The sequence below is a fragment of the Ambystoma mexicanum genome, chromosome 10, assembly GCF_040938575.1.
Source record: "Ambystoma mexicanum isolate Mex_15411 chromosome 10, UKY_AmexF1_1, whole genome shotgun sequence".
Classification (NCBI taxonomy): domain Eukaryota; kingdom Metazoa; phylum Chordata; class Amphibia; order Caudata; family Ambystomatidae; genus Ambystoma; species Ambystoma mexicanum.
This window is the reverse complement of record NC_090932.1, coordinates 1,590,473,240-1,590,498,542: the sequence shown is the minus strand read 5'-3', so window position 1 is coordinate 1,590,498,542 and position 25,303 is coordinate 1,590,473,240. Positions and strand designations below refer to the sequence as shown.

Below are 25,303 nucleotides of genomic sequence, written 5' to 3'. Positions count from 1 at the left end.
CGACGCCTGTCACCAGAACACCTCGTCATCTTCCTGCAAGAAGTAGAACAGCTGCTACAGAAAGGAGCAATAGAGGTCGTGCCCCTATCTCAGGTAATGGAAGGTATTTATTCGGTGTACTTCCTTGTACCCAAAAAGGACCTAACCATGCGCCCTGTACTAGATCTGCGCCCAGCGAACAAATTTGTAAAACCACAAAAATTTGTATGGTAACATTATAGGAGGTAATTCCCCTGCTATCTCAGGGGGACTACATGACAAAACTAGACATGAAAGATGCATACTTTCATATTTTGATGTTGCCAGCGCACAGAAAATACCTCAGGTTCATGGTAGAGGGCAAACACTACCAGTTCAGAGTGCTACCCTTCGGCATAGCGTCTGCACCGAGGGTATTCACGAAGGTACTGGCAGTGGCAGCGGCCCACCTGCGCAGGTTGTCCATACCGGTATACCCTTACCTCGACGATTGGCTCATAACAGGGGAGTCCTACGAGACATGCTTCTCAAACACCCAGAAGACAGTAGACCTTTTGTTCCAACTGGGCTTCTCCATCAACGAGAAGCCCAGCTTAGACCCCAGCCAAATCAAACAATTCCTAGGGGCTCTAATTCGAACAAAGGACAGCCTTGTCTTCCCCTCCAACGAGAGGGTCCAAAATATACTGTTTCAGATCCCTCAATATGTGGCCGGTCGAGAGGTGACGGTACGCAAAGCAATGCGCTTGCTAGGAATGATGGCGTCATGTATTTATTTGGTACCTCACGCGCGCCTGCGCCCAATGCAAGAGTGGCTCAACAGCCAGTGGTGTCGGGCCAGCGGACAATGGGACGATCTAGTGGTGGTCTCGCAGGCCGTGGTTCTCTCGCTACGGTGGTGGTCGCAGGAAAACCTGGTAATAGGGAAACCATTCGCCACACCCGCGGTAGAGGCCACTCTAACCACAGACGCATCGCTCACAGGATGGGGGGGCTCACCTATCCCATCAGACTGCTCACGGAGTCTGGACTCCGAGCATAGCGTCCAAACACATAAACTTATTAGAGCTACTTGCGGTGTTCAAGGCACTAAAAGCCTTCCAGACACACCTACAAGGGAAGACAGTGATGGTCCTCACGGACAGCACTACAGCCATGTACTACCTGAACAAGCAAGGGGGCACTCACTCTCCAGGACTGTCCAAGCTGTCCCAGAACATCTGGAAGTGGGCTCTCAGACACATGTTCTTATTGTCACAACATGTACCAGGGGAACTCAATCTGCTAGCAGACGAACTCAGCAGAGACTTCCCTCTGCCCTCAGAGTACGAATGGCAGTTACACGAAGACATCGTCCTCGACGTCTTCACACAATGGGGCTTCCCAGAAATAGACCTGTTCGCAACTCTGGAGAACTCACAATGCCTAGATTACGCCTCCAGATACCCACAGAACCGCTCCAAGGGGTACGGTCTCTGGATACCATGGTCAGGGAAATTTGTTTACGCTCCCCCCCCCCCCCCCCCCGACTCCTCTGCTGAACAAGATAGTGCACAAGATCAACCAGGAACCAGTCACCATGATACTGATAGCCCCGATGTGGGCCCGCCAACCATGGTTTGCGCACCTGATGGAGATGTCCCTGTCCCCACCAGTGAAACTGCCATGCCCGTACAACTTGCTGTCACAGGACAAGGGCAAGACACTACACCCATGCCCACAGAACATGAATTTAGCAGCCTGGCTCCTGAGGTCATAGAATTTGGCCATTTACAACTCCCTCAGAGATGCATGGACAGTCTCAAAGAAGCTAGAAAACACAACACTCGCCACTGCTATTCTAGCAAGTGGAAGAGATTTGTCATCTGGTGTAGAGGTAAGAGCATCAACCCAGTCCACTGCTCTCCCACACAAATTGTCCTGTACCTGACCCATTTACTGGACTCGGGTCTAGTGTTCAATTCTATTAAAGTCCATCTAGCGGCACTTTCTGCATACACCACCTCTCAACTTAAGGTGTCATGGTGGAAAGTCCCAGTTATCAAAGCCTTCATGGAGGGGGTAAAGAGAATACACCCTCCGATAGCAAACCCAGCTCCCAGCTGGGACCTTAATGTGGTACTTACCAGGCTCATGGGCTCACCCTTTGAACCCATGCACAAGGTAACTCTTAAGGACCTCACCCTTAAGACTGCTTTCCTAATGGCTATCACCTCCATTAGGAGAGTAAGTGAACTACAGGCTTTCTATTCTAGACCCCTTCGTAACAGTTCACAAAGATAAGGTGGTTCTACGCACACACCCAAGGTTTGCACCGAAATTCATATCGAAATTCCATGTCAACCAGTCAATAGAACTACCAACGTTCTTTCAAAACCCTTCCAATTCGGGAGAAAAAAGTCTGCATACACTGGATGTACGCAGAGCGGTCATGTTTTATATGGAAAGAACCAGGCCACTGAGAAAGACTAATCAGTTCTTTGTCTCGGTGGCAGCAGGAAGAGAAGGAGATGCAGTCTCAAAGTCCACTATATCTAGATGGATTGTTCAATGCATCACTCTCTGTTTCACTCTTGCTAAGAGCGAACTACCTTTCAAGCCAAGAGCACATTCTACTCGAGGCACTGGGGTATCCATAGCATTCATTGCAAATGTTCCCCTTCAGTCCATCTGCAAAGCGGCTACCTGGAGTTCTGTGCACACCTTTACAAAACACTACTGTCTAGATGCACACTCTAGATCTGACTCCCAGGTGGGACAGGCAGTATTAAGACATCTTTTCTCTACTGTTCCTTCTCATAACCCACCGCCAACTCCGGGTACTGCTTGCTAGTCTATGCACAGCATGTGATTCTAAGCAGATTAACAAACATCAGAAGACAATGCATTACTTACCGTAAAAGCATTTCTGATGGTTGTATCTGCTTAGATTCACATGCGCCCACCCTTCCTCCCCGCTCGGATGGAAGGAACATAGACATCTTTCTACATCTCTCTCTCTTTTCTGTACTCCCTCACGTAAAGAAGGCTCCCTCAGGGCAGAAAAAATACAAACAGAGGGACCTCGACGCGTGAGGGATTGTGGGTACACTGCACGTCACTATAGGGATAGTGTTACAGACACGCCTTGTCGACGTCCCCTTTTCGACTACGAAAAACAAAATGCAATAGTCCGCAGTGACCACTGGATGTCAGACTATGCACAGCATGTGAATCTAAGCAGATACAACCATCAGAAATGCTTTTACGGTAAGTAATGCATTGTCATATCCATTATTGTTACAATACTTCAGTGTATGTGTTTCTTTGGACCATATGTATGCTACAATGTCTTTGTACCAATCTACAGCTCTCTCTCCCTCCTAAGATAAGTCTGACTGCTCTGTCCACACTACCAGCAGTACAGGTGTATACTGTATTGGCCAAGGTATAGCTTTATAAAGCCCCTGGGTTGATTTTAGAAAAACTGTCTTAACAGTCCCCAGGTCTGCCACCTACCGCTGAGACGTAGGAGGGTGTGTAGCTTACCTCCAACTACGAACGTCCTGTCCAGGTGTGTGTGCACCCCACCTCTGAGCCAGCTGGTACCGCTCACAGCGCAGCCTCCAGCCACCACCACGCAGAGTATCCCCTGCCCGGGCACAGCAGCCTGCGGCCGAATGCAACAGCCACACCACCAGCCATCACAGCCACTGTCGGCTCCAGAAGGACATCGGTGCGAAAGAGGTGCTGCAGTATTATACGCCGGCTCCAGTAATTGGCAGATGAGGACAGGGGACATTGCACATCTGTAAATGGCGATCTGATTAAGAAATATGTGAAATATGAAAAAGGGTACCGCCCCTAAACTGGCACCTTGTGTGGAGCTGCTGTCAGGTTTGACCAGCTCAGAGAATGCCTGTCGCTTGTAGAGCCTCTGGTAGGGTTGGAGAGCCAAGGTCGCCTACCTGTGTAATGTGCTCCGTCCAGCTGACTGAATTGCACTCTAGGAGATCCTATATAGTAACTGGAATCCAACCTCGCATACAATACACAAGAGAACAAAAGCACCTTCTTAAATACTGCTCATAGAGCTAAGAAAGAGGAAGCAGGCTGCTCATTCTTTATCTTGTTGACATTCCGTCAGTGGGGTTGTTGGATACAGAGGCTGTGCCTCATTACTCCAACTTCTCTAGTTGAAAGTGTAGTCATGGTTTGAATTGGTTCTTGATCTGTTTTATCTTGCCAGAGTAGATATGGTTTCACAGTGTCGGTGCTGTTATGGGCCGCAGATAGCTGTCATAGCAAGTTTCTTCATCGGGGATTTGTGTTCTGATCCAGTCTTTTATAGAAATTCCTGTTTAGCGTTGCTGGATGTTCTTCCAAAATCTCAATGCCCAACTCCCTGTGCAGGTCTGCTGTTCTTGTAAGAAGTGGGGATCCAGCTTCTATCCTCAGGGCTTTGTTTGCACCCTTTTGTGAAGAGTCCTTCATTGTCTTTATGCACAGATGCTCCATGCCAGAGAGGCCTTTAAGATGCTTACTTCACTCCTGAAGGGCATTGACCTGGACTTCAAGAGTGGCTACAGCGCTGCAAGCTTGCTTGAAGCTTTCTGTTGTGTGTGGCTCCTCCAAGTAAGCTTGCTGTCCAGGGTCACTCCCAGGTAACCGCTGCTGCTCCCCCGTTTGATCTCTGTTGAGGCTGATGTCCGTGTGCTCCCTGATCATTCTGGTGAACAGCGTAGCAGTTGTCTTTCTGGTGTTCAATGTAATCTGCAAGTTGCTGTACCATTTCGACATACTTACTGTCCAAGGATTTTTGTAGGTTCTTTACTACTTACTTTTCTCTGAAAGCCTCTGAGATGACTGCAATGTCCTCTGCATACATTGCCAGGTCTCTAATGTGGAGATCCGTGGGGTTGTCGTTTGTGAATCAGTTGAACAGGAATGGTGCTATGATTGATCCCTGTGGGATGCCTGCTCGGATAAGGTGTGTTGTTGAGATCTCTACCCGCATGGTCACGTGGAAGGAGTGGTTGTCCAAGTAACTTGCAATCCAGTGCACCAAATAGTTTAAAATCCTAGTTGAATCATCTTGTGCAGAAGTCCTATGTGCCATACTCGATCAGTCTTTGGCCATATCCAAGAAGACAATTTGTGGATATTGAATCTGTGGGTCATTTTGTCCACCATTCATTTTGTCCACCACTCAGTAGCTGGTGGTTTGTTGCATGCTGTTTACGAAGTCCAAATGTTTTGTTGAGAAGATACCATTCAGAGGCAAAGTTGCAGAGGATGGGGTGCAGGAGGGTGAGAGGAACCCTTACCAAAAGCTTAGACAGTGTGATAGGGTGTTAGTTTGCAAGGTCACTCAGTGCATCCCCAGGCTTTGGGAACACGATGACTCTGGCTATCCTATCCAGGATTTGGGTAAATACTGAAGGGGCATGCATGCATTGAAGATATCCTCAAGTTATTCCATTGCTGTAGGTGGGAGCATCTTGATGGTCACGTTGGTTTTTCCATCGTTCCCTCATGCCTTACCATGTGCAAGCTTCTCATCAAGTCCTGTTACTTCAGAGCATGTGCATTCCTCAATGCGGTCAACTCCCATCTCTGCTGGGCAATCCGCAAGATTTGTCAACTTCTTTTTCCACTTGGTCTGTTATCCTGCTGGCTTGGAGGTAGCAGGCGACTTACAGGAAGCAGGCAGGAAGTTCTTGTCTTTTTACAGAGACGAGTAGCAAGTGATGGGGCGTGGGTGCGGGGACAGTGTCACGTATTTGTGTGACTTGGACTATGAGCTGAGTAGACTATTGCGACATGTTTTGTTCTGATTGCAAGCTGGAGATTTTGCCAAAGATGGTGTATTGAGAGATTATTTTTCTTCAGTCAGGCTGCTTGAGCTTCTTCAATCTCAATCATGTAACAGGGTTACTACCTCCCTTTCCAAAGTCTTAAAAATGGTACACAGATCAGACCCTCAAGCTCAGCAGGCATATAACTTTCATTATACAAAAGTAGTTGTATTGGATTTGTATATGTTTGTCATACCCTTTATGAAGTACAGTCTGAATGACTGGACTTTCTTATTCGAATTAAGAGATTTAGTATCTTTCCTGTGAGTTCCTTGTCAGTCTCTGATACTGCATTAATTTTACCACCAAATGTAACTCTGTACAAAGACAAAGGGCCTCATTACGACCCAGGCATTAAGGGTTAACGCCGTGATTAACCCTTAACGCCTATTCTGATTTTAACTGCTGCTCTTAGCAGCCGTTAAAATCCATGGCGCTAACCTGCCATGATGCTAATTACGCCACCGTAATTTACGGTGGCGTAATTAGCGCCTTCCCCACTCCCATTATGCCCTATGGGGCAAAAATGGGAATGGGGAAGGGAAAATGGGAAATGGGGATTTACCGCCCCACTCACCTTGGAATGGGGCGGTAAATCCGCCATCCACCATGGTGTAAAAATAGTTTACACCATGGTGGTAAAGTTGGCGCAATTAGCGCCTGGGTCGTAATGACCCCCAAAGTAACTATGATGATGGTTGATGTAAATAGTACAACCAATAACGGTGTATTTCAAATTACAAATAGTGTCCTAAAATGATTTATAAACCGTTAATTAACTGTCAATCTCAACTTCAAGTGACAATCTGTTTTTTTCCATTTTGGCAAGACTTGTCACCTTGTGCCCAAAAGTCAACACCTTTGGCCATCTGTTGGGCAAGATTGTATGTAGTAACCCTGTGGGAGCTACACCGGCCTTGTCCTCTCGGCAATGGGTAACCCAACATTTGGTATAGGCCTGTATTACACAAGTTGGTAGAGTGGAGCAACCATGCTACACCTACACCTACACCTACACCTACACCCTACACCCTACACCCTACACCTACACCTACACCTACACCTATACACACACACACACACACACACACACACACCCCTTCAATAGCTAGGACACTGTGGACGTTAATATATCACTTTACACTTAAATGCAATACTGGAGTTGTGGAAAAAGGGACAGGTTAGGGAAGGAACAACAAGTTTCTCCAAACAGGTAAGTACTTTACAATCCCCCAATGAAATATAGGTTAACCATTTCCCAGCAATACAAGTTATGTAGGACATCTTGAAGTGCAGATCAACACAGTCAGATGATAAGAGTCTACAGGGAGCCAGGACAGCCAATGTCGGTTGAGCAGAGTCTCGGAAAGCTGAGGCACTTCTTGAAGATGCCATAAAAGCCTTCCACAATTTAAGAGTTTTGTAACAAAAAGGTTCACTGTTGGGCCACAAGCTGGGAGGCCTGTGAGAAGCAAAGACGCAAGCAACTCTGAAACAGGCAGCAAATGCAAGTCTCCAGTGAGAACAAGCAACCTACACACAACCAGAGGTAAGTACCCCTAGTTACACAGTACCTTGAGTCTGAAGAAAGGGATCCAGCTGGCTTCTGTTCCTGTTGTAGTGCTGCAGACCCTGTCGTTCCTGGGCCTCAGTCGTGGGGACAAGAGGGAGGACATCTGGGGACTCCTGCACTATGGTTCGAAGGTCGGCGGCAGCAATGCGAACAATTCAGATCAGCTGCACTTCGCGGTTCCAGCTACTCGCAAATGGCACCACTGCGGTTTTTGGACACCTTATGGGCTCCCCTTGCTTCTAGGCTCCAACACTCTGTTGAGGTGGCTCAGGTTTGGGCAGTCCTGCTTCGAGGGAGCCTGGAGGATATTCCTGGAGCTTGGGTCTGGCTCAAAAACAATGCACTCGATTCTGGTGTTCCTATCCCCTGGCACTCGGTTCCGGCAGCAGCAAAGAAGTACAGCCCGCAGGTTTCCAGTCAAGTTCATCTTAGGGTCAGTTGTGCCCACCAACCCAAGGGAAGAAGTCGTCTCTTCCGAGCTTCTCTAGTTGATTCGAAATATGGAGCTTCAACACTGCAGCAGGGCTTCACCGGGCAAACCAATGGTCCAGGAGGGTGCAGCAAACTTCTCTTCCAGTTTCGTCTTCTGTTACTTCGTCCAGTGGTCGACTCTGCCTTCCTTGCAAAAGACCTCGCCTTTTCGGTACGTTTCTCACATTCACAGCCAAGTTGTCCCTCACACAGCAGGGTGGCTGTCCTCCAAGGACAGCCAGCCAGCCAGTCAATCCCCTTTGGGTGCATTCCTGTAACCAAGGAGACTAAGCCCAGGGAGTTTGGGGAACCTCTCTCGCTTCCTGCCCTGCCAGACACGCTAGAGCCAGAGGCGGGCTTTACCAGTGAGTCCCGCTAACGTCAACACAAACAAAGGGACACAACCTGGTTTGGCGCGCAGAGTAAATCTCAAGAAGGACCTTACAAACAAGAAATGGTGAAAAAAGACTGGGGCTATTTTGACAAAATGGGCACCTATGGGTGCAATACTGCAGCTGAGGATTCAGCGTACGGTAAAACTGCACAATGGTAGAAAAATTATACCACTGCCACCAGCCATTAAATGTAGTAAGGGTAGCAAAAAATGTTACATGAGAAGGAAGATAAAGGGGATACTAAGTAACCCCCCAGCACTCCACATAAGATGCTTCTCTGTGTCACTTCTCTGTGACACTGCACTGAAGGTGCAGTGTGTCACAATACAAAAAGATGACGCCTAGGGAGTTTGTCAGACTCCCAAACTAAAACAAACGCAGGGTTCAAATCAGAGAAAAATAGATGCGAGAGTGAAAAAGGTCTCACTCACTCCAGGATAAAAAGTCCTAAAGTCCAGCAAAAGAGCTGGGGGTCTCTAGGGTAGAAGGGAATTAGCACAGAAATGACAATCCTCCCCAACGCCATCAGACCGTTAAATCCACCATTGCACCACTGGAACCTTCTCTGGCAGAAACAGATGGGAGTGACTAGTCTCCTTGCTCCACACTCCATTCCACCAAGGCTTTTGCTTGTGGATGTCATTTTTGGTGTGTTCCCCGAACCCCCACCCCCTTCCCCGCGTGTGGATTCCTTTGGTCTCAGCAGTCACTGTACCACCTCCAGTGGGCACCGATTTGGAGGAAAGTCCCAGAGAGATGCTTGGTCTGAAGAGTTGTGGTGGTGGGAGGTTCCTTTCAGCCGGTTTAATGTGGGAGTCAGTAAGTGTAGAACAAATCCACTTTGTATGTCTGAGCATGCATGCTTGCGATGGATTTCTGTAGGTCTGATTGTGCACATTTAAATGCGTGTGAATGCAAATCAGTATTAATGTGCGTACGTACGCATGAGGGCAGTTGAGGGGAAATAACAAGGTGCTGAGATTTAAACTTTGGAGTTAGCATGGGCATGTTGTCTTCTGGTGGCTTTATGGGCAAACCAAGCATGAGTATATTATTCGGTATAGAAGTAACAAAGGTACAAATATGAATTGCCATTCATTGGCATTTCCTTATTTGACATTGGTCCTAATGTTTTGGGGTGCTTTCCCCTTTCCCTTCCATGTTTCCTAGGAAAATGCCCGACAGGATGGCACCACTATGAGGGGACGGCCAGTTGCTACAAGGTTTTTGTCAGTGGCGAGAACTACTGGGATGCATCAGAGACCTGCCAGAAAGTGAATGGGTCTCTGGCGACCTTCACAACGGACCAGGAGCTGAAGTTCATTCTTTCGCAAGAATGGAACTTGGAAGAGAGGGTGTTTGGACAAAAGGACCAAAGGAGGTGAGTAGTTGGAATGTACATCGAATTATGGGTTATGACCGCTTGCCCCTAAAGATTTCTTAAAAGCTGTAAAATGTGTTGGTCGTGTAGAATGGCTTTCTCTGTACTCCGTAAATCTAGTTGAGGGCTAGGTTGATGCTTGATGCTGCTATGAGAGCGCAAAGTTAAGTAGGTTGTTTGGCTCTTATAGAAGAATGTGTTGTAAAATATCGGGTATTTCGGCATGAAAACCTAGGGCATGGCTGCAGATTTGGGGACGGAGGTGTGGAGTCTGTACTGGCTGGTAACTGTCCACCAGCCTAAGGGCTGCAGCACCAGTGTTTTGTCCACTCCACCAGGGTTTTATCTTGATTTGGTCTCTGGCAAATTGTCTAGATTCTATTCTTTGGTAAGCATAAACTGATGAAATAATGCTGCATATAAGATAGCTGCCATTTAAAAAAAAAAAAAAAAAGTATATGGTTGTTCTGCAAAGAGGTGAAAAAGGCACTGCCAAGGGATGGAGCTGAAGGAGAAGCAACTGGTAAATAGATTGCTTTAACATTTATTTTATGTATTGGTGGAGGGCGGGAGCAAGTGTAAGTTGGGCAGCTTTGGACGCAGCCTTGTACTGACAAATGGAGCCCTTGTTCCGAACTCGCTGAGGGCTCTGCCATCTCACCTGCACCCCCCCCTTTCAGGGCCGGGTGAAACACTGCCCCTCCCAGACCCAGAATTTTTTCAATTTCCCTATCCAATCCCCTTTTTCCTGCCTTCCACTCCACCCACCTCCCTTCCCAACCAACACCATCTGATTGGCCCATAGACCTAGTTCCACCACCGACGAGGGTCCCAGACCCCCATTGCCGCTCAGCACCTCCTCAGCGTGGCAGCATAGTCACAGTAAGTGATGCGCCCCCAGGCCCATTGCAGAGTGGCAAATCTCACCTGCATCCCCCTCCAGTTGCCACGTGAAACCCTGACTCTCCCCAGACCCGCTTTTTTTTGTTTCTTTTTTTAAATGTCTTTTTTTTTTTTTTTAAACTTCCCTATCCAATCCCCATTTCGAATGGATTGTGTCCTCCCACTTATTCCTCATCTTATAATATATCTCTCCAACCTTGCTGCTTCAGAATTTCTTTTGGCAGAGGGTGTTGTATGCAGAGCCGCTGCGTCAATATCCCCCAGGGCTATCGTCAACATGATCAGCATAAATAGCGCATGCAGCGCCCGTTGGCTTCAGTTCCGTTTTTATGAGTTTAAGCTTCGAGTATTTACAGCTCACTTCAGTTTTTCGTGAGGAAAAATGTCTTCATCTACTCCGACACCAAAGTCAGGTTTTAAAAAATGCCACAACTGTGGATCGAAAATGTCCATCACGGATCCTCACCACGTCTGCCTATAGTGTCTGGGCTCCAGGCACCATACCAACGACTGTGGGTCCCACCAGGCCATGACAGAGAAAGCTGGCGGTGGGGAGGTTAGCATCAAAGTCTTCTTTGAAGCGGGACAAAGTCTGAGTCTGGAGATTCTTCCCAGTGTAAAAAGTCAGAGGTCCTGATCGAGGAGTCGATTCTGGCACTCTTCGTCGTCTTCCTCCAAGAAGGCGAAGAAGAGATGCCATAGCTCTCCATCAACCTCAAGTGATTCCTCCACGGAGGTAATCTGATGCCTGGCAAAGTCAGATTTCCCGGCAAAGTGGGACACATTTCATTCGGAGATGTTGTGAATTTTTGTGATTGCAGCCTCAACCCCCTTGAAAGAAACACACTAGAGCCATGCCCCAGTCGCTCCAAAGGACGACACAGGGAAGTCGAAGGCTACAACTTCGAAGCCGTGCTCAAAGGTGGTGTCACGCTGAGAAACTTCTCGACCCGATGAGAAGTCGTCGAGAGTGTCCACGAGTCGAAAGCAAGTCCTATTTTGGGTCTGACAAAAAAGCACAAAGCGTCGAAAACCTCGACAACTTTGCTGACTCCGTCGGAGTTGGAGCTATCGGCACTGAAGTCGACGCAGCATAAACTGGCGGTATTTTCTAAACCGCCTTCGACACCCTCGACGGTTACTTCGACTTTGTCAAAGCCTTTCACCATACAAGACAAGGTTTATAGACCTGTTCCTAAGACTATTTTAAGTCTGTCCAAAATTTATGAACAGGATCAACCCTCTGATGAGGGTTCCCCTCCTTTTGGTCTGCAATTTGGCATCCCCAATGTGCCAAAAGAGCTAATTTCTGATGAATCAAGAATGAGAGATTTGCACAAAAATCTCCAGTCGGCTAGTGATTTGGACAACTCGCCTGTACTGAAATTTGGCAGGCTGGACCCCCTATGAGCACACGGATGCATCCTATAGGAAGCTCAGGAGTAAAGTCACTGAGTTTATGGGGTGGAGTTAAACCCTCTCCATCATACGAACAGGATGACATGACTGACATTTTGGACCAGGGTCCTCAGAAGGACCCTGTATTACCATTCCACATGGCCCTGCAGAGGAAATTCAGTGCTAATTGGGAGACCTCGGAAGCTGGGCCTGCAGTTAACAGGAACTTCATAAGTAAGTACAGGCCTTCCAGCAGTGACCCCCGAATATCTGACCAAGCATCCCACTCCTGAAGGCTTCGTACAGGCAGCTACGTCAACCAGACAATCAGCTTATCCTTCCATCCACCCTGACCGGAATGACAAGAGGGTAGATGCTTGGGCACGTAAAGTTTTCACTGCACGCAGTGTGGCCTCCAAATCTACTAATGTGACTTGCACTCTATCTAGATTCACTTTTCCCTTTGTGACTATTGCCATGGCGGCTGATCACATCCTGGAAGGCGAAGAAAGAGATGGCTTCCTGGCGGTCATTAAAGATGGTAAAGAGGCAAGGAGAGAATGTCTCTAGTCAGGTTTAGATATTGCTGGCCACATCGGCATATCCATGGCTGCTAGCACAGTTTTACGCAGATTTGCCTGGTTCAGGAAGTCTGGGTTTGCACCAGATGTGCAGGCTAGACTTCTCAACATGCCCTTTGACGGCTCGAGGTTGTTTGGCAGCAAGGCGGATGAGAGTTGGGAGAAGCTGCAGACCTCGAAGGCTAAGTCCCTTAGCGCAGCCATTAGACAACCTCAGCAACCCTCTTCAGGCTCATCTTCCTAGAAGGGGGCAGGGGGAGTCCTTTTTGTTTCTATTTCTCAATTGGAAGAGGACAAGCTGGACAAAGGGGCTAAAGAAGATTCCCTCATGGTGGATGAGGAAGGGGTGCTAAATCAGCCCCAGCAGTGGCAACTTTACCTTCAGCCGCTGCTGCAGCCGCCTCTAAGCCACTTTTGAGGCCTTGAGCCACAAGACACTTGTGGGAGGCCTAATTTCTCAGTATCTGAACAAATGGCAGGGCATTACTTCAGGTGCATGGGAACTGGAAATGGTAGCCCAAGGTACTGCCTTACTTTTCAAAAAAGGCCACCGGGTCATCCACTGGGATAAAACTGTCAAAACTCTGGATCCGCACTTGTGCAGGAAATTTTAAGTTTATTAGAGAAAGGTGCAATAGAACATGTACCTGTAGCGGGAAGGAACCAGGGTTGGTATTCTCCTTATTTTCTGATTTCCAAGAAGGACGGAGGATTGAGACCCATCTTGGACTTAAGAGACTTAAAAAAGTTCCTCAGGAAGGACAAGTTCAAGATGGTCACCCTTTCTCAGATCCTTCAGGCTCTCCAACACCAAGACTGGTTGGTATCATTGGACCTTCAGGATGCTTACTTTCATGTGCTGATCCATCCCACTATAATCATTAAATATTATTTAAAAGTTTTATATTATTTGGATACTTTAGAATATAGCGATGCCCACCCAAACCCCCCCCATTTTTGTCTGATCCATCTCAAGCACAGAAAGTACCTGACGTTCGCGTTTCTCATTATCAGTTTCTAGCTCTGCCATTTGGGCTGGCCTCCGCCCCAAAGGGTTTTCACCAAGTTGATGGCGGTGGTGGCATGTGGGGTACATTTACCCACTCAGCAGAATTCCCCTCCATCACCAATCTGCACTTCAGCAGTTACCAGCAGAATGGCTATGCTGTCTCCTTTGAGCACCATTGCCTCGCTTCAAAACTGCATTTTGCTGCTACAAAATGATGGCTGCACCGTCTTGCCAAGCACCTATTGGACAAGATTGAACAGGGAGCACACACCGAGAAAGTCTGCCAGTGTTTTCTTACGTGCACCAAGGAAGAGACTTGAATAGCAGCGCAGCTTTGCTGCTAGCTAAAAAAAATTACCTTTGAAAAAGGAAATATTTTACGTTTAAAATGATGGCGCCCTGATGCTCTTCATCTGTTAAACATACAGTTCTCATCCAGTAAGGCCCAACTATGCCCAGCTATATTCCAGTTGTGCTTTAGCAAAAGAAAGCATTTCTCACTGAATGACAGGCTGTGTCAGGCAAGATCTGGGAAATCACCAGAAACTTTACTCAGCTCGTACGGAAAAATGCTTGACTTTCATGCTACAAAATGTCAAAATAAAATCTTCCAAAGAAACCCTAACACTGTGCATATGTCAATTTCAGTGGACCTGTGCCTTGAACAGATTGCTGTGTAAGAGAAACTGTCTAGGGCTGCCAACAATGTTTGGAATCCAGATGGAAGGGAAAACAAAATTTGAAAGGGACATCCCAGCAGAATTCACCACCTATCAAAATGTGATTTTGCAAATAAGGAAAATATATGTTTTAAAAGTGTAATGTTGAATAAGGCCCTGTCCTTGCCTAGAAATGTAAGGGGGGCTGGTTAAAATCTAATGTTTTATTTCAACAGCCTTGCCTTTTGGGCTCAGGAAAACTAAATAAATTACGTTGGCTGTACTGGGCAACCAGCCAAACAGGTTTTTTCTGCCCTGTCTTCAAAGGACATTGCATCCCCCAAGGGGACTAGCATCTGGAAGCTCTGAATGCACCAAGGGTGAGAATGTAACCCCCTCGTCCAGACTTTGTCTGGACTCTAGTCTGCTACTATAGATTCTGAGACACCTACGTGTTACTTTTGGAAGTGACACCTCCCATCCACTCAAACTAAGGAGCTCCAAAGACAAACCCTCTGGCAAACCCTGGGCTAAACATTTGGTGACATAGGCCAGCCCATTTGGCTCAAAAGACTATTTTAATGAATAAGCTTTGAGACTGTTATTTCTACAACCGTAAAACGCAGTAATGTAAAAGTTTTCAGTTTAAATGTAATTTTTGTGGCTCTAAAACAAGATATTGTGCCCGTCTATAGCATGTATGGGACGGAAACACCAGGAAAATGAGTCATGGGGAAAAGTACATATTGTGGAACGTTAAAAATTAATGGAAATATGCTCTATATGTACATATATCTAAAATTGTGGAATTTTGGTTCCCCCTAAAATCACAAAAAATTATTAGAAGGGCGAAACAATGTCAGACCTGGGAGTGGAATACCATGCTTTGTATGAAATATGTCATCTGCCTATGTAATTTGCAAAAGTGCCACAATTGTAAAAAGGAGCGATTTATGTCGTCATTGATTTTTTCCAAAAATGACTGTGGGGATGGCTTTGTACCTCATAAAACCCAACCCCATAAACTGACTCCCCTCCTGGAGGAGGCGACCAACATAGGCTGACCTATCCGGTTCTTAGGGATAGGTCTAGCTTGGTTCTGCCCAACAATAAATCCTGTGATGTCACCTGCCTTTTATAAAGGGGGAAGCTCACAGAGACAGGACACACACAATTTTCCAGCGCCTGCATATACAGATATTCCACATTCACTTTGCAAGGTTCCAGACTTTACTGCCAGGCCAGAGCATAGCTGATCCTAACCAGGCGCAGGACTGTTGATCCAGAAACTTCATTAAACATCCCAATAACTAGGGGGATTACTCCAAGTAATCCTATCCATAAACTGGCAACTGAATTCTCTGTGCATCCTGTCCTTGATCTCTAAACGTTAGCGCTACTCATCTCTGCCTTGCATAGATCCTTAGTCATATTTTGAATAATTTAAGTAATTCCCACATAGAGCTGAACTCGGGGTGAAAAGGTTAATGTTGCAACTTAACCTTGGAGTGTACCATGTCTTTCTTTGACAATCTAGTCTTGCTAATCTAGTTTAAGTATACTCCTACGTCCCGTCCCCTTTCCTCCATACTTATGGGACATCTCTCCGTCCTGTGGGACGGGACCGGAGCGGGGCCCGGCATGCGGCCGTAACCCCGTCCACCTTTGCTCCGCCCCGCGCATCACACAACAGTCCTTTTCTCCGCTCGTTCAGGACTGGACGCACTTGCATCCGCGGAAGATTTTCTTCCCTTTTTTCCTCTCTGGCTCTCCCTAGCGATCGTGTACTAGTCTGTCTGTCGTTCAAACTAGACTTTCCAGATTGTTCATCGTGTCACTGCGAGGGCGGATCCCCATGCTCTTTATTTAGAGTGTTTGGGTCCGGATCACAGTTGGGACTCCTGTTTTTATTGCGATTCCGTTTCGGTCCTGGCACTTCAACATCGGTTGGAGCGGTGGGAGGAGGTCTTTCGACGAAAAGAAGAAACGCCCGGTAAGTTCTTTACTTTTTAGAGCACCCCGGCCGGGGGATACTTTTCCGGGTTCCTCCTGGGTCGGGAGGGGCGTTGATCGCTCTGTCACCGGGGATTGTCCTGAGGTGCTTGTTGGGCCTAATCATTGTACCAGAGTTTTCTCTGAGGGTCTCCGTAAGGGGCCTGTGGATACCGGAGCACGCTCCCAGGCCCCTCCTGTGGGGGCTGCTTGTAGGCCCAGTTCTACTGAATCGTGGGGTACCGGAGCTAGCTCTGAGGCTTCTCTATCTGCTTCCCTCAAAAATAGGACCGGGATGCAAATATTTCAAAAGGCTTTTTACGGAGATATGTCCGCCCGCGCCTCCGGTGGTTCCGCCAGCGCCTCCCTTGCCTACGGTGCCTTTCCTTGACTCTTCCGCCTTTGCCCCTTTGTCCCCCGTGTACAAGGCAGCGCCCAACGCGGTTCAGCAGGATCCTGACTTGTCGGATGACGCGCAAGGCGATCAGGACTACGAGGATATTCGCCGCTCTCAGAGGTTTTCATGACCGGGTACTGGACATCATGTGCTTCTTGGATGTTCCGGTGCCCGAGGCACCCGCTCCGCAGGAGGGCGTGCTTTCTGGGGCATTCACCCTGTCTCCTTTGGAGCGTACCGGCCTGTTCTTGCAGAAGGATGTTCTGGCTGAGGTCCGCAGGGTCTGGGGAAAAGCCACACTCTGGAATTTTCGTCAATAAGAAAATTGACGCACGATACAGGCTGCATTCTTCGGAAGAGGTGGCCCTGTCGCCTTGGCCGCCCCCTCCTCCACAGTCGTGGCTGCGGCCACTTTGCAGTCCAGGCCTGCAGCATCCTCTTCCACGACGGCTACTCGGGTTCTGGGAAAGGAGGATGAGCTCCTCGACTCGCTTGGGAGAAAGATTTTCTCCAACTCGGCCTTGCAGCTCATGTAGGCCAATGCCGAACTGGTGTTAACGGGGGGCTAATAAGCGGATGTGGAAAGGTCTGTCGGAGTTTGAGGAGTTCATTCCGGTCGAGAAGCTGGAAGACTTCAAAGCGGGATTATCCAACACCAGGGTCTTGGCCCAGGATCTCCTGGAGGCTGCGGCTCATCACGTAGACACCTCGGCTTGGGGCCTTATGCTGGGGGTTGATATCTCACGGCAGGCGTGGCTGCATGCTACCAAATACTCAAAAGAAGTGCAGGACAAGGTGTTAGACCTTCCGTTTGATGGTAAGGAGCTCTTTCATTCTACAATAGATGTAGAGCTGACCAAGATGAAGGATAGCACTCAGGCAGCTAAGTCCTTGTCGGTCTTTGTTAAAGCCCCTTTCAAAACCCAGAGACTGTTGTCACAAAGCCGGCCCTTATCTGGCGTTAGGGGCTTCCTAGACTGGAAATCTCGCAGAGTGGATACCCCTTTGGGGAATACCCGCCAGAGGCAACAACGGACTTGGTTTTTCTCACGCTCCTCAGCTGCCTCCTCAGGTGGCAACGCCACTGAAAAACTGGCAAAATGAGGGTTCTCCGCGCTCGCACGAGACCCGGGTGGGAGGACGCATCGCGTCTCATTGGGAGGCGTGGCAGACCATCACCGAAGACAGATGGGTCTGGTCAGTTGCTCGGGTGGGCTTCCGCTTACCCCTACACCCTACTCCACCTTTCAACCCTCCTTTTCAGCTGTCGGGCTCGCCCTCCCTCAAAGCCGTGGTTCAGAAACTTATGGACCTCAGAGCTGTAGAACCCATTCCCCTTGGGGAGCGAGGGGAGGGTTTCTACTCCCTGCTGTTTACGGTGCCCAAACCCAACCAGGCTGGCCTGCTTACCATCCTAGACCTTTCCAGTTCATTCTTTTCCTACCCCAAGAGAAATTCAAGATGATCACGCCCGGCCAGATACGGTCCTCCTTGCAGATGGGCGATTGGCTCAGCGTGGTGGAGCTTCAGGATGCGTACATGCATATTCTGATTTGGAATCCACACAGGAGATAACTCCCGTTTCTCTTTGGGAGCGGATCACTTCCAGTTTCGAGTGCTTCCTTTCGGCGTCAGCTCTCCGCCGCGTGTCTTTACGAAGATGATGTCGGTGATTGCGGCCTATCTTCGTCTGCAGGGTATCCATGTGTATCCGTATTTGGACGACTGGCTCTTATGCAGTCCTTGCCCGCTGAAAGCGGTGGGCAATCTTCAGTCTCTCCTTCAGCTCCTGTTCCATCTTGGGCTGTCTGTGAACTGGCGGAGATCTTCCATGACGGTCTCGCAGGACTTGATTTTCCTGGGTTTTCACTGGAACATGATCGACTACAGAGTGTACCTGACCGGGGACAGAATGGTGGATCTGTTAGCCACGTGTCAGATATTTGCGCAGTCGGAGAGCATGTCGGCCTGGTGGTTCCAGAGGCTTCTGGGCCTCCTGGCCTCGTGCGTGTTGGCTCTTCCTCTTGCTCGTCTCAAGATTAGGCAGACTCAGATGGCTCTTCGGAGTTCTTGGCGTCAGGCTGTGGACCTAGATTCCAAGCTAATAATGATTCTGGCTTTGAGTGGACCTGGAATGGTGGTGCGGGGTTTCAGGACCCAGCCCCTACGGTGACTATCACAACTGACTCCTCCCTCCTGGGGTGGGGTGCGACGTTAGATCTTCTTCAGGTCTTGGATCTCTGGTCGCCTCAGGACAAGCTCCTCCACATAAATCATTTAGAGCTTCTGGCGATCTTCCTAGCGCTCAGGGCGTTCAGACCGATCATAGCCAACAAGGTGGTCCGCATACGCACGGACAATGCGGTGTCGATGTATTACATCAACAAGCCAGGGGGAACCAAGTCTCCCCTTCTCGTGGACCTGTCCATCCAGATTTGGGAGTGGGCTGTGCTTCATGGTGTTTGACTGCTTGCAGTGCACATCACGGGCCAGCTGAATGTCACAGCGGATGCCCTCAGCCGGCGGACAGTGGTCAGCAACGAGTGGGAGTTGAAGGCGGAGGTCCTCATGGATTTTCTTGCGTTGGGGCGTGCTGGGAGCCTCCTCTCTGGGGGATGCACTTGAGATTCCATGGCACAACATGAGAGCTTATGCCTTCCCGCCTCTGCCTCTAGTCCATCGAGCAATTTGGAAGCTGAAGAACTCGGTGAACTGTTCCCTTCTTCTCATAGCCCTGTGGTGGCCGGCCAGGTTTTGGTTCTCGGAACTTCAACACCTGTCGGTGTATCCGCTGATCAGGTTACCAGTGACCCCCGATTTTCTTCATCAGGGGGAACAGCAGATGTGGCACCCCTCCCCCACAATCGCTCAGCTTGGCAGCATGGTGCCTGAGTTCAAGTCTTTAGAACATCTTAACTTGTCTGCCGATAACATGCGTATTATCCAGGCAGCCAGAAAACCCTCGACTAGGTCCCAGTACAGAAGCAAATGGCTCAGGTTCGGTCATTGGTGTTTAAACAGGCAGTTGGACCCAAGGAGGGCTACAGTTGACAGTGTTGTCCTTTGTATCCTTCTGTTAAGAAAGGAAGAAGGCAATGTGCACGGAATCTCACAGTGTACAACTTTGAATCTAAATATGTGCATACAAAACCCAAGACTTGTGTATACTAAAACCCAGGAGAAACAATAATACCTATATATGAAAAGGAATGTGGGGTAAGCACTTAGAACCTCCTTATGACTGAAAGGAAAGTCGGCAAACTCCTTACCCACTATGCTATTACAGATACTGACAGCGCTAAACCCACGTAGAGGGCAAGCAAGGACAGGATCTGTGAGCTGACACTCTGGATGATACAGAATAAGGAACTTAGAAACTGTACTCACGAGGACCGGAAAGACCACTTCAATGTCAGTAAACTCACGAACCCAGTTGATCAAACAGAAACCCTGAAGGCTATAACAGCAATGGGTGGAGGAAACTAAATGCATAAGACCCTAGTCAAGGGGCGAGTAGAAATAGTGATATAAAATAGTGAGGAAACAAATGGGCATTTACACTGGGACTAGTTACAATGACATCCACACCTAATAATCCATGGGAAATGAATGCAGAAGTGAGATGGAAAACATGGAATGGATCCCAATAGAAAGTAAGGATCAGGAGCAGGGAAAATGATATCACAAAAGGAAACCTTGAGGCAGGAAGCTAAATCTATAAAGGGAAAGACTAAAGCATCAGGTTTTTCAGTAGCAAAGGACAGCAACAAAGAAACAGAAAACACAGGCGAATTGGGCAGCATCAAAGGGTAAAGCAAAGAGACAGGCTGCCTGCAGACAGAGGAAGACAGAAAGGGAAATCCAGTGAGCAGAAGTCAATTAAGCACAAGAATCCGAAATCCAGGGCAGAGGAACAAGAAACAGGAACTGGGCACTAGGCACAAAAGCTAGTAACAAGGAACAAGGAACTAGGGACCAGTCACAGCAGGAACACAGCAACAATGACCAGCGCTGGACTGAAGCAAACTGAGGCTTTTAAAGCTGCTTAACGAGCCCACCCCTCAGGCGTGCCGCCTGCTGCACCTGCAGCCACAGGTGTTGCCTATCCTCCACCCAACCTTGTCCTGCAAGGGAGGAGGTGAAGCAGTGAGCCAGGCATTCTGGGAAGCATAGTCATTTGATTAAAGTGGCATGCTGGCTGCCAAAAACCTGAAATGGATCCGGAAGGGAAGTCATTTGGGAAATAAGGTTTTAGCGCTCCCAATTCATCAGGACACTGTAGCATAAGGTTCGGAGGAAATGTCCAGTAGGGAATAAACCCCAAAACATGCCCCCAAGTGGCGGGAACGGGAGTGAAGGGAGCGAGCCGTGACACCTTCTTAGCAGAGTCGGTGTCCATGTTCTGTCCTGTAGAACTTAACTTTTAGCGGTTTCCGCTTACCTTTTTACGGACCAGTGCTCTTACTCTCTGAGTACCCCAGTGGTTAAGAGGAATTTTGCAGGCTTGACACACCTCTGTCCTCCAATTCGTAGTCCGCACCCGTCGTGGGATCTAAATGTAGTCCTGATGGCGTTGTCAAGCCTTTCGAGCCAATGGCCACAGTGGACCTCAAGTACCTTTCCTGGAAAGTGTCCTTTTTGGTCGCCGTTACATCAGCAAGGCGGGTGAGTGAGCTCTAGGCCTTGTCGGTGGAGCATCCCTTTTTGGTCTTTCACAAGGATAAGGTAGTCCTACGGACGAATCCTGCTTTCCTGCCGAAGGTGGTAACTGAATTCCATCTGAAACAGTCGATCACCCTGCCAGTCTTTTTTCCCGAACCCTACCTCAGAGGCAGAAAGGGTTCTGCATTGTCTCGATGTCACAAGGGCTCTTAAGTTCTATCTGGACAGAAATTCCGAGCTTAGGAGTTCTCAACTGTTTGTGACTTTTGGTAACCCTCAGGGTAAGCAGGCGTCTAAGGCGACTATTTCTCGGTGGATCGCCGCCTGCATTACGGAGTCTTTCACCGTCCAAGGGCTGAAACCTCTTAAGGGTATTCATGCACACCTAGTGCGGGGCAAGGCAGCCGCGGTTGCTTTTCAAAAATATGTCCCCTGGGAGTCCATCGCTAGGGCAGCTACATGGGCCTCCCCACCTGCTTTTTGTAAGCATTGTTGTCTTGACATAAGCTCAAGAGCTGATGCTCAGTTTGGTCAGGCTGTGCTGAAGAACCTTTTTCAGTAAGGGGTATTTCCATCCACCCGTAGTTCCTGTAAGGAGTGCTTGGGAATCTCCGACAAGTATGGAGGAAAGGGGATGGGACGTAGGAGTATAACCAGGTTACACACCTTAGTGACCACCTTACTCCTAGTCCATAGTGCCTTTTCCTCCATACGCCCGCTTGCCGTCCCCTCTAATAAGGTTCGTCTGTTATTGCTAATAGGTCTCTGACCTGGCGATAGAAAAGGACTGATGGGCAATGCGCGGGGCTGAGCCAAGGTAGGCGGGATTACAGCCGTGTGCCGGGCCCCGCACAAGAAAGAGAGAAAGGACACATTTTGGAAAAAAAAAATGTTTGGATGTTTTTTACAAAGTGCTCTGGTCCCGTCCCACAGGACGGAGAGATGTACCATAAGTATGGAGAAAGGGGACTATGGACTAGGAGTAAGGTGGTCACTACGGTGAGTAACCTGGTTAAAACTTGTCCTTTCTTTCCAAACAGACTTTCTCTGTTCACTGTTTTTTTTTCTCCCAAAACCGAATCTCCTTCCACATTGAAATCTCATCCAGGTATTGAGCAAGAGCCACTCTTTCACTTCTATACTATCCCTGTGAGGTGCCTCTATCACCCAGCCTAAAAACCGCATTCTGATTCTGTCGTTTTAAAAAGAAAACAGTTTTGACATTTAAAACTGCAAAAAGAGGAACTTTCCAATGTGTAATTTTGGCTACACTGTGTTCTTGCTTTCAAGTTGCTTTCTGAACTGTATGTCCTTTATTGATACCTTGCCTTGTGGTTGCTAGTGATATTACATTCCTGATTCTGTGATACATCATATTTACCTCATTATTCAACCGCACGTTTATGTTAATTATTTACCAATTCCGAGTGTCATTTTATGCAATTGCAAAGGGTTTTAAAATTGTTGCCTATCATTTTGTGAGCGATGGTCGGATTTGAATTCTGTTTGCTGACTAGTATCCCTGACTCCTTGCTGCTCCTTTCTATCCCCTCAAAAGTCGATTAATTGGGGTTTGAGGGAGCACTGCAGGGGGAAATCTTTACTCTGGTACTATCTACCCGAACAGTAAAATTGCTCCTATTCATCTGTGCGTTGGATATGTTCTAGTAGGTCAACCCAGTTTATTTCATCAGTTTACATTGTAATTATCACCCCATTAAATTTGTGTGATCTCATTTGAATTTTAAAATAAATATTTTTCCACCTGGTTCATTGTCCATTGTGACCTGGGGTATTTGTAAAAGTGGGTGCGAGACGGGTTGGGTGCCATCTCATTCCGAATTCATAGAAAATAAAGAAAAAGTATTTTTTTAAAAAACTTTTCTTCATTGGCATGGAGAGAGAACAGACAATGCAGTAAACAAGACAGATAATATTGTAGATACATACATGGCATTACATATGCATGGGGTTGACAAGTAACGGGTAAGTACTGTCTTACAGTTCAGTGTGTGGCGATAATATAGGCGATTCAGGAGCTTGTATTGCATACACCTGTATCTGGCATGCACATCTTTCTCCACATTACATCAGTGAGGGGCAGACCCAGTTCACTAACTCCACATGTCGTGTGCCGATTGCAGTGCATCCTCTGGGTTAGCCATCAGCATTTTGTACAACGAGGATATTATGCCCCTGGCCCCAGCCGAGTTGGTTATGCAGTGGATTTCAGGCGAGTCTGGGGGTTCGTCGGGATAGGAGGGCCACCAGGCGCAGACTGCTGCCCTCAACCTGAAATATTGCAATAGTTCCAGCGCCGAGCCAGAGTGCCATGTCTGCAGGGTGATGAACTTCCCTTTGGGGGACAGGTCGGACAGTGCTCGGTAGCCCAAGTCGTACCAGTGCCTCATTAGGAGTCTGTCATGAGTGGATCTGCACCCTGGTAACTGCCAGATGGACAACCACTTGTAGTATGGGTGGTGGTCAGGGTGTGCTTGTAGTAATAGTTTCTAAACCATGGTTGTTGCTGCTACGGTGTCAGCCGGGGCATCAGTATGAAATGTATGATGGAGAATGAGAGAGAGAGTGTTGACTTCTTCACTTGCTAGTTTCTCGAGTTTCACATGTGGGGGAGGATCAGTGAATTGTATACCAGTGTGTGGCATGTTGAGCTTGTGCGGCAGACCAGTATCTAGCGAAGTCTGGGGCAGTGAAGCCCCCCCCCCCTTCTCATATGGAAGAGTCATATGTTGCCACTTCTTACGAACCGCGCCAGAGTGCCACAGAAATTGGGTGCATGCAGTGTGTAGGTTGAAGTACCGCCTCCCGGGCCAAATCTGCACATTAACAAAGATGTAGAGCAGCTTAGGGACAATTATAATTTTGACTAGGGACAGTCTGCTCGATAAGGAAAGCTGGAGGCTGCGCCATTTCAACATCCGGGCCTCCACGAGCTGCGCCGCAGCCGTGTAGTTGTCGGCTAACAGTGAAGGTTTATTGATAGATACCTGAACCCCGAGATATTTGATACCCCCTGGTGACCAGCAGAGGGGGAATTCACATGTTGGTTGGGAGGTTGCCACCATGAGCGGGAGAATTTCAGATTTGGTGTAATTTATGGTGAAGCCCAAAAAATGTGCCAATTTTTGTTATGTCACGTATGATCGGGTCTAAATGTGCAGCCGGGTCCCTGATATAGAGAAGTACGTCATCGGCATACAATGAGGTTATCTCTGGGGTGTCACGCAGGGGTATACCTTTTCGTGTATGTTTGTCTCTAACACTGTCAGCCATGGGTTCGATGGCAAGCGCAAAAAGTATTGGGGAGAACGGACAACCTTGGCGAGTGCCTGTATGGAGCGCGAAGAGGGACGAGACCTTAGAATTGATAAGGACTCTGGCTACGGGGTTTGTATAGAGCAGTTTGATAGATATCATGCGTGGGCCAATTCCCATTTTGTGAAGTACCGCCCACATATACTGCCACGACACCATGTCGAATGCCTTCTGGGCATCGAGGGTGACCGCTACAGCGTTTGGGTTGGGGTCAATTCTGAACATAACATTGAACAGTCGGCGGATGTTGAGGGCTGTGGATCTACCGGGAACAAAACCGCTCTGGTCAGGGTGAACTAAGTGGGTCATTATGGGGAGGAGCCTGCTTGCAATGATCTTAGCATGTCGGTGTTGATTAGAGACAGGGGTCTGTAGGACCCGCATTCGTCCAGCGGTTTGCCCGGCTTGGGGAGCACGGTTATGACGGCCTCACGCATGGACTGGGGCAGGATAGCCAGCCCAAGTGATTAATTCCAGACCTCGGGGAGTCTGGGTGCTAGGATGGCGACATGCTCCTGATAAAACTCCGAAGTGAGACCGTCTGGGCCGGGTGCTTTGCCCTTCGAGCAGCTCCAGATGGCCTTGGTTATCTCGTCAAGGGTGAATGGAACATCTAGCTGATCTCTGGTAGCGCGGGAGAGAAGGTTCATGCGGATTTGGTCCAGTAGGAGGTCTATCTTGTGGGCTGTGTTCTTGCTGGGGGCCATATAGGGTTGTGTAAAGGCAGTGA

At 48.3% G+C, this 25,303-nt stretch overlaps 1 protein-coding gene across 6 annotated transcripts in view; it reads left to right on the top strand.

Annotated features, from left to right (window-relative positions):
• Positions 1-25,303, top strand: part of DGCR2 (DiGeorge syndrome critical region gene 2) — a 1,169,540-nt gene that overhangs the window by 284,503 nt on the left and 859,734 nt on the right. For 3 of the 6 annotated variants that reach the window (XM_069619936.1, XM_069619934.1, XM_069619937.1), the window contains one exon: positions 9,419-9,636. In XM_069619936.1, the coding sequence (XP_069476037.1) occupies positions 9,419-9,636 (218 nt within the window). The remainder of the gene's footprint in view (positions 1-9,418; positions 9,637-25,303) is intronic. The other 3 variants (XM_069619935.1, XM_069619939.1, XM_069619938.1) reach the window with 1 other exon arrangement.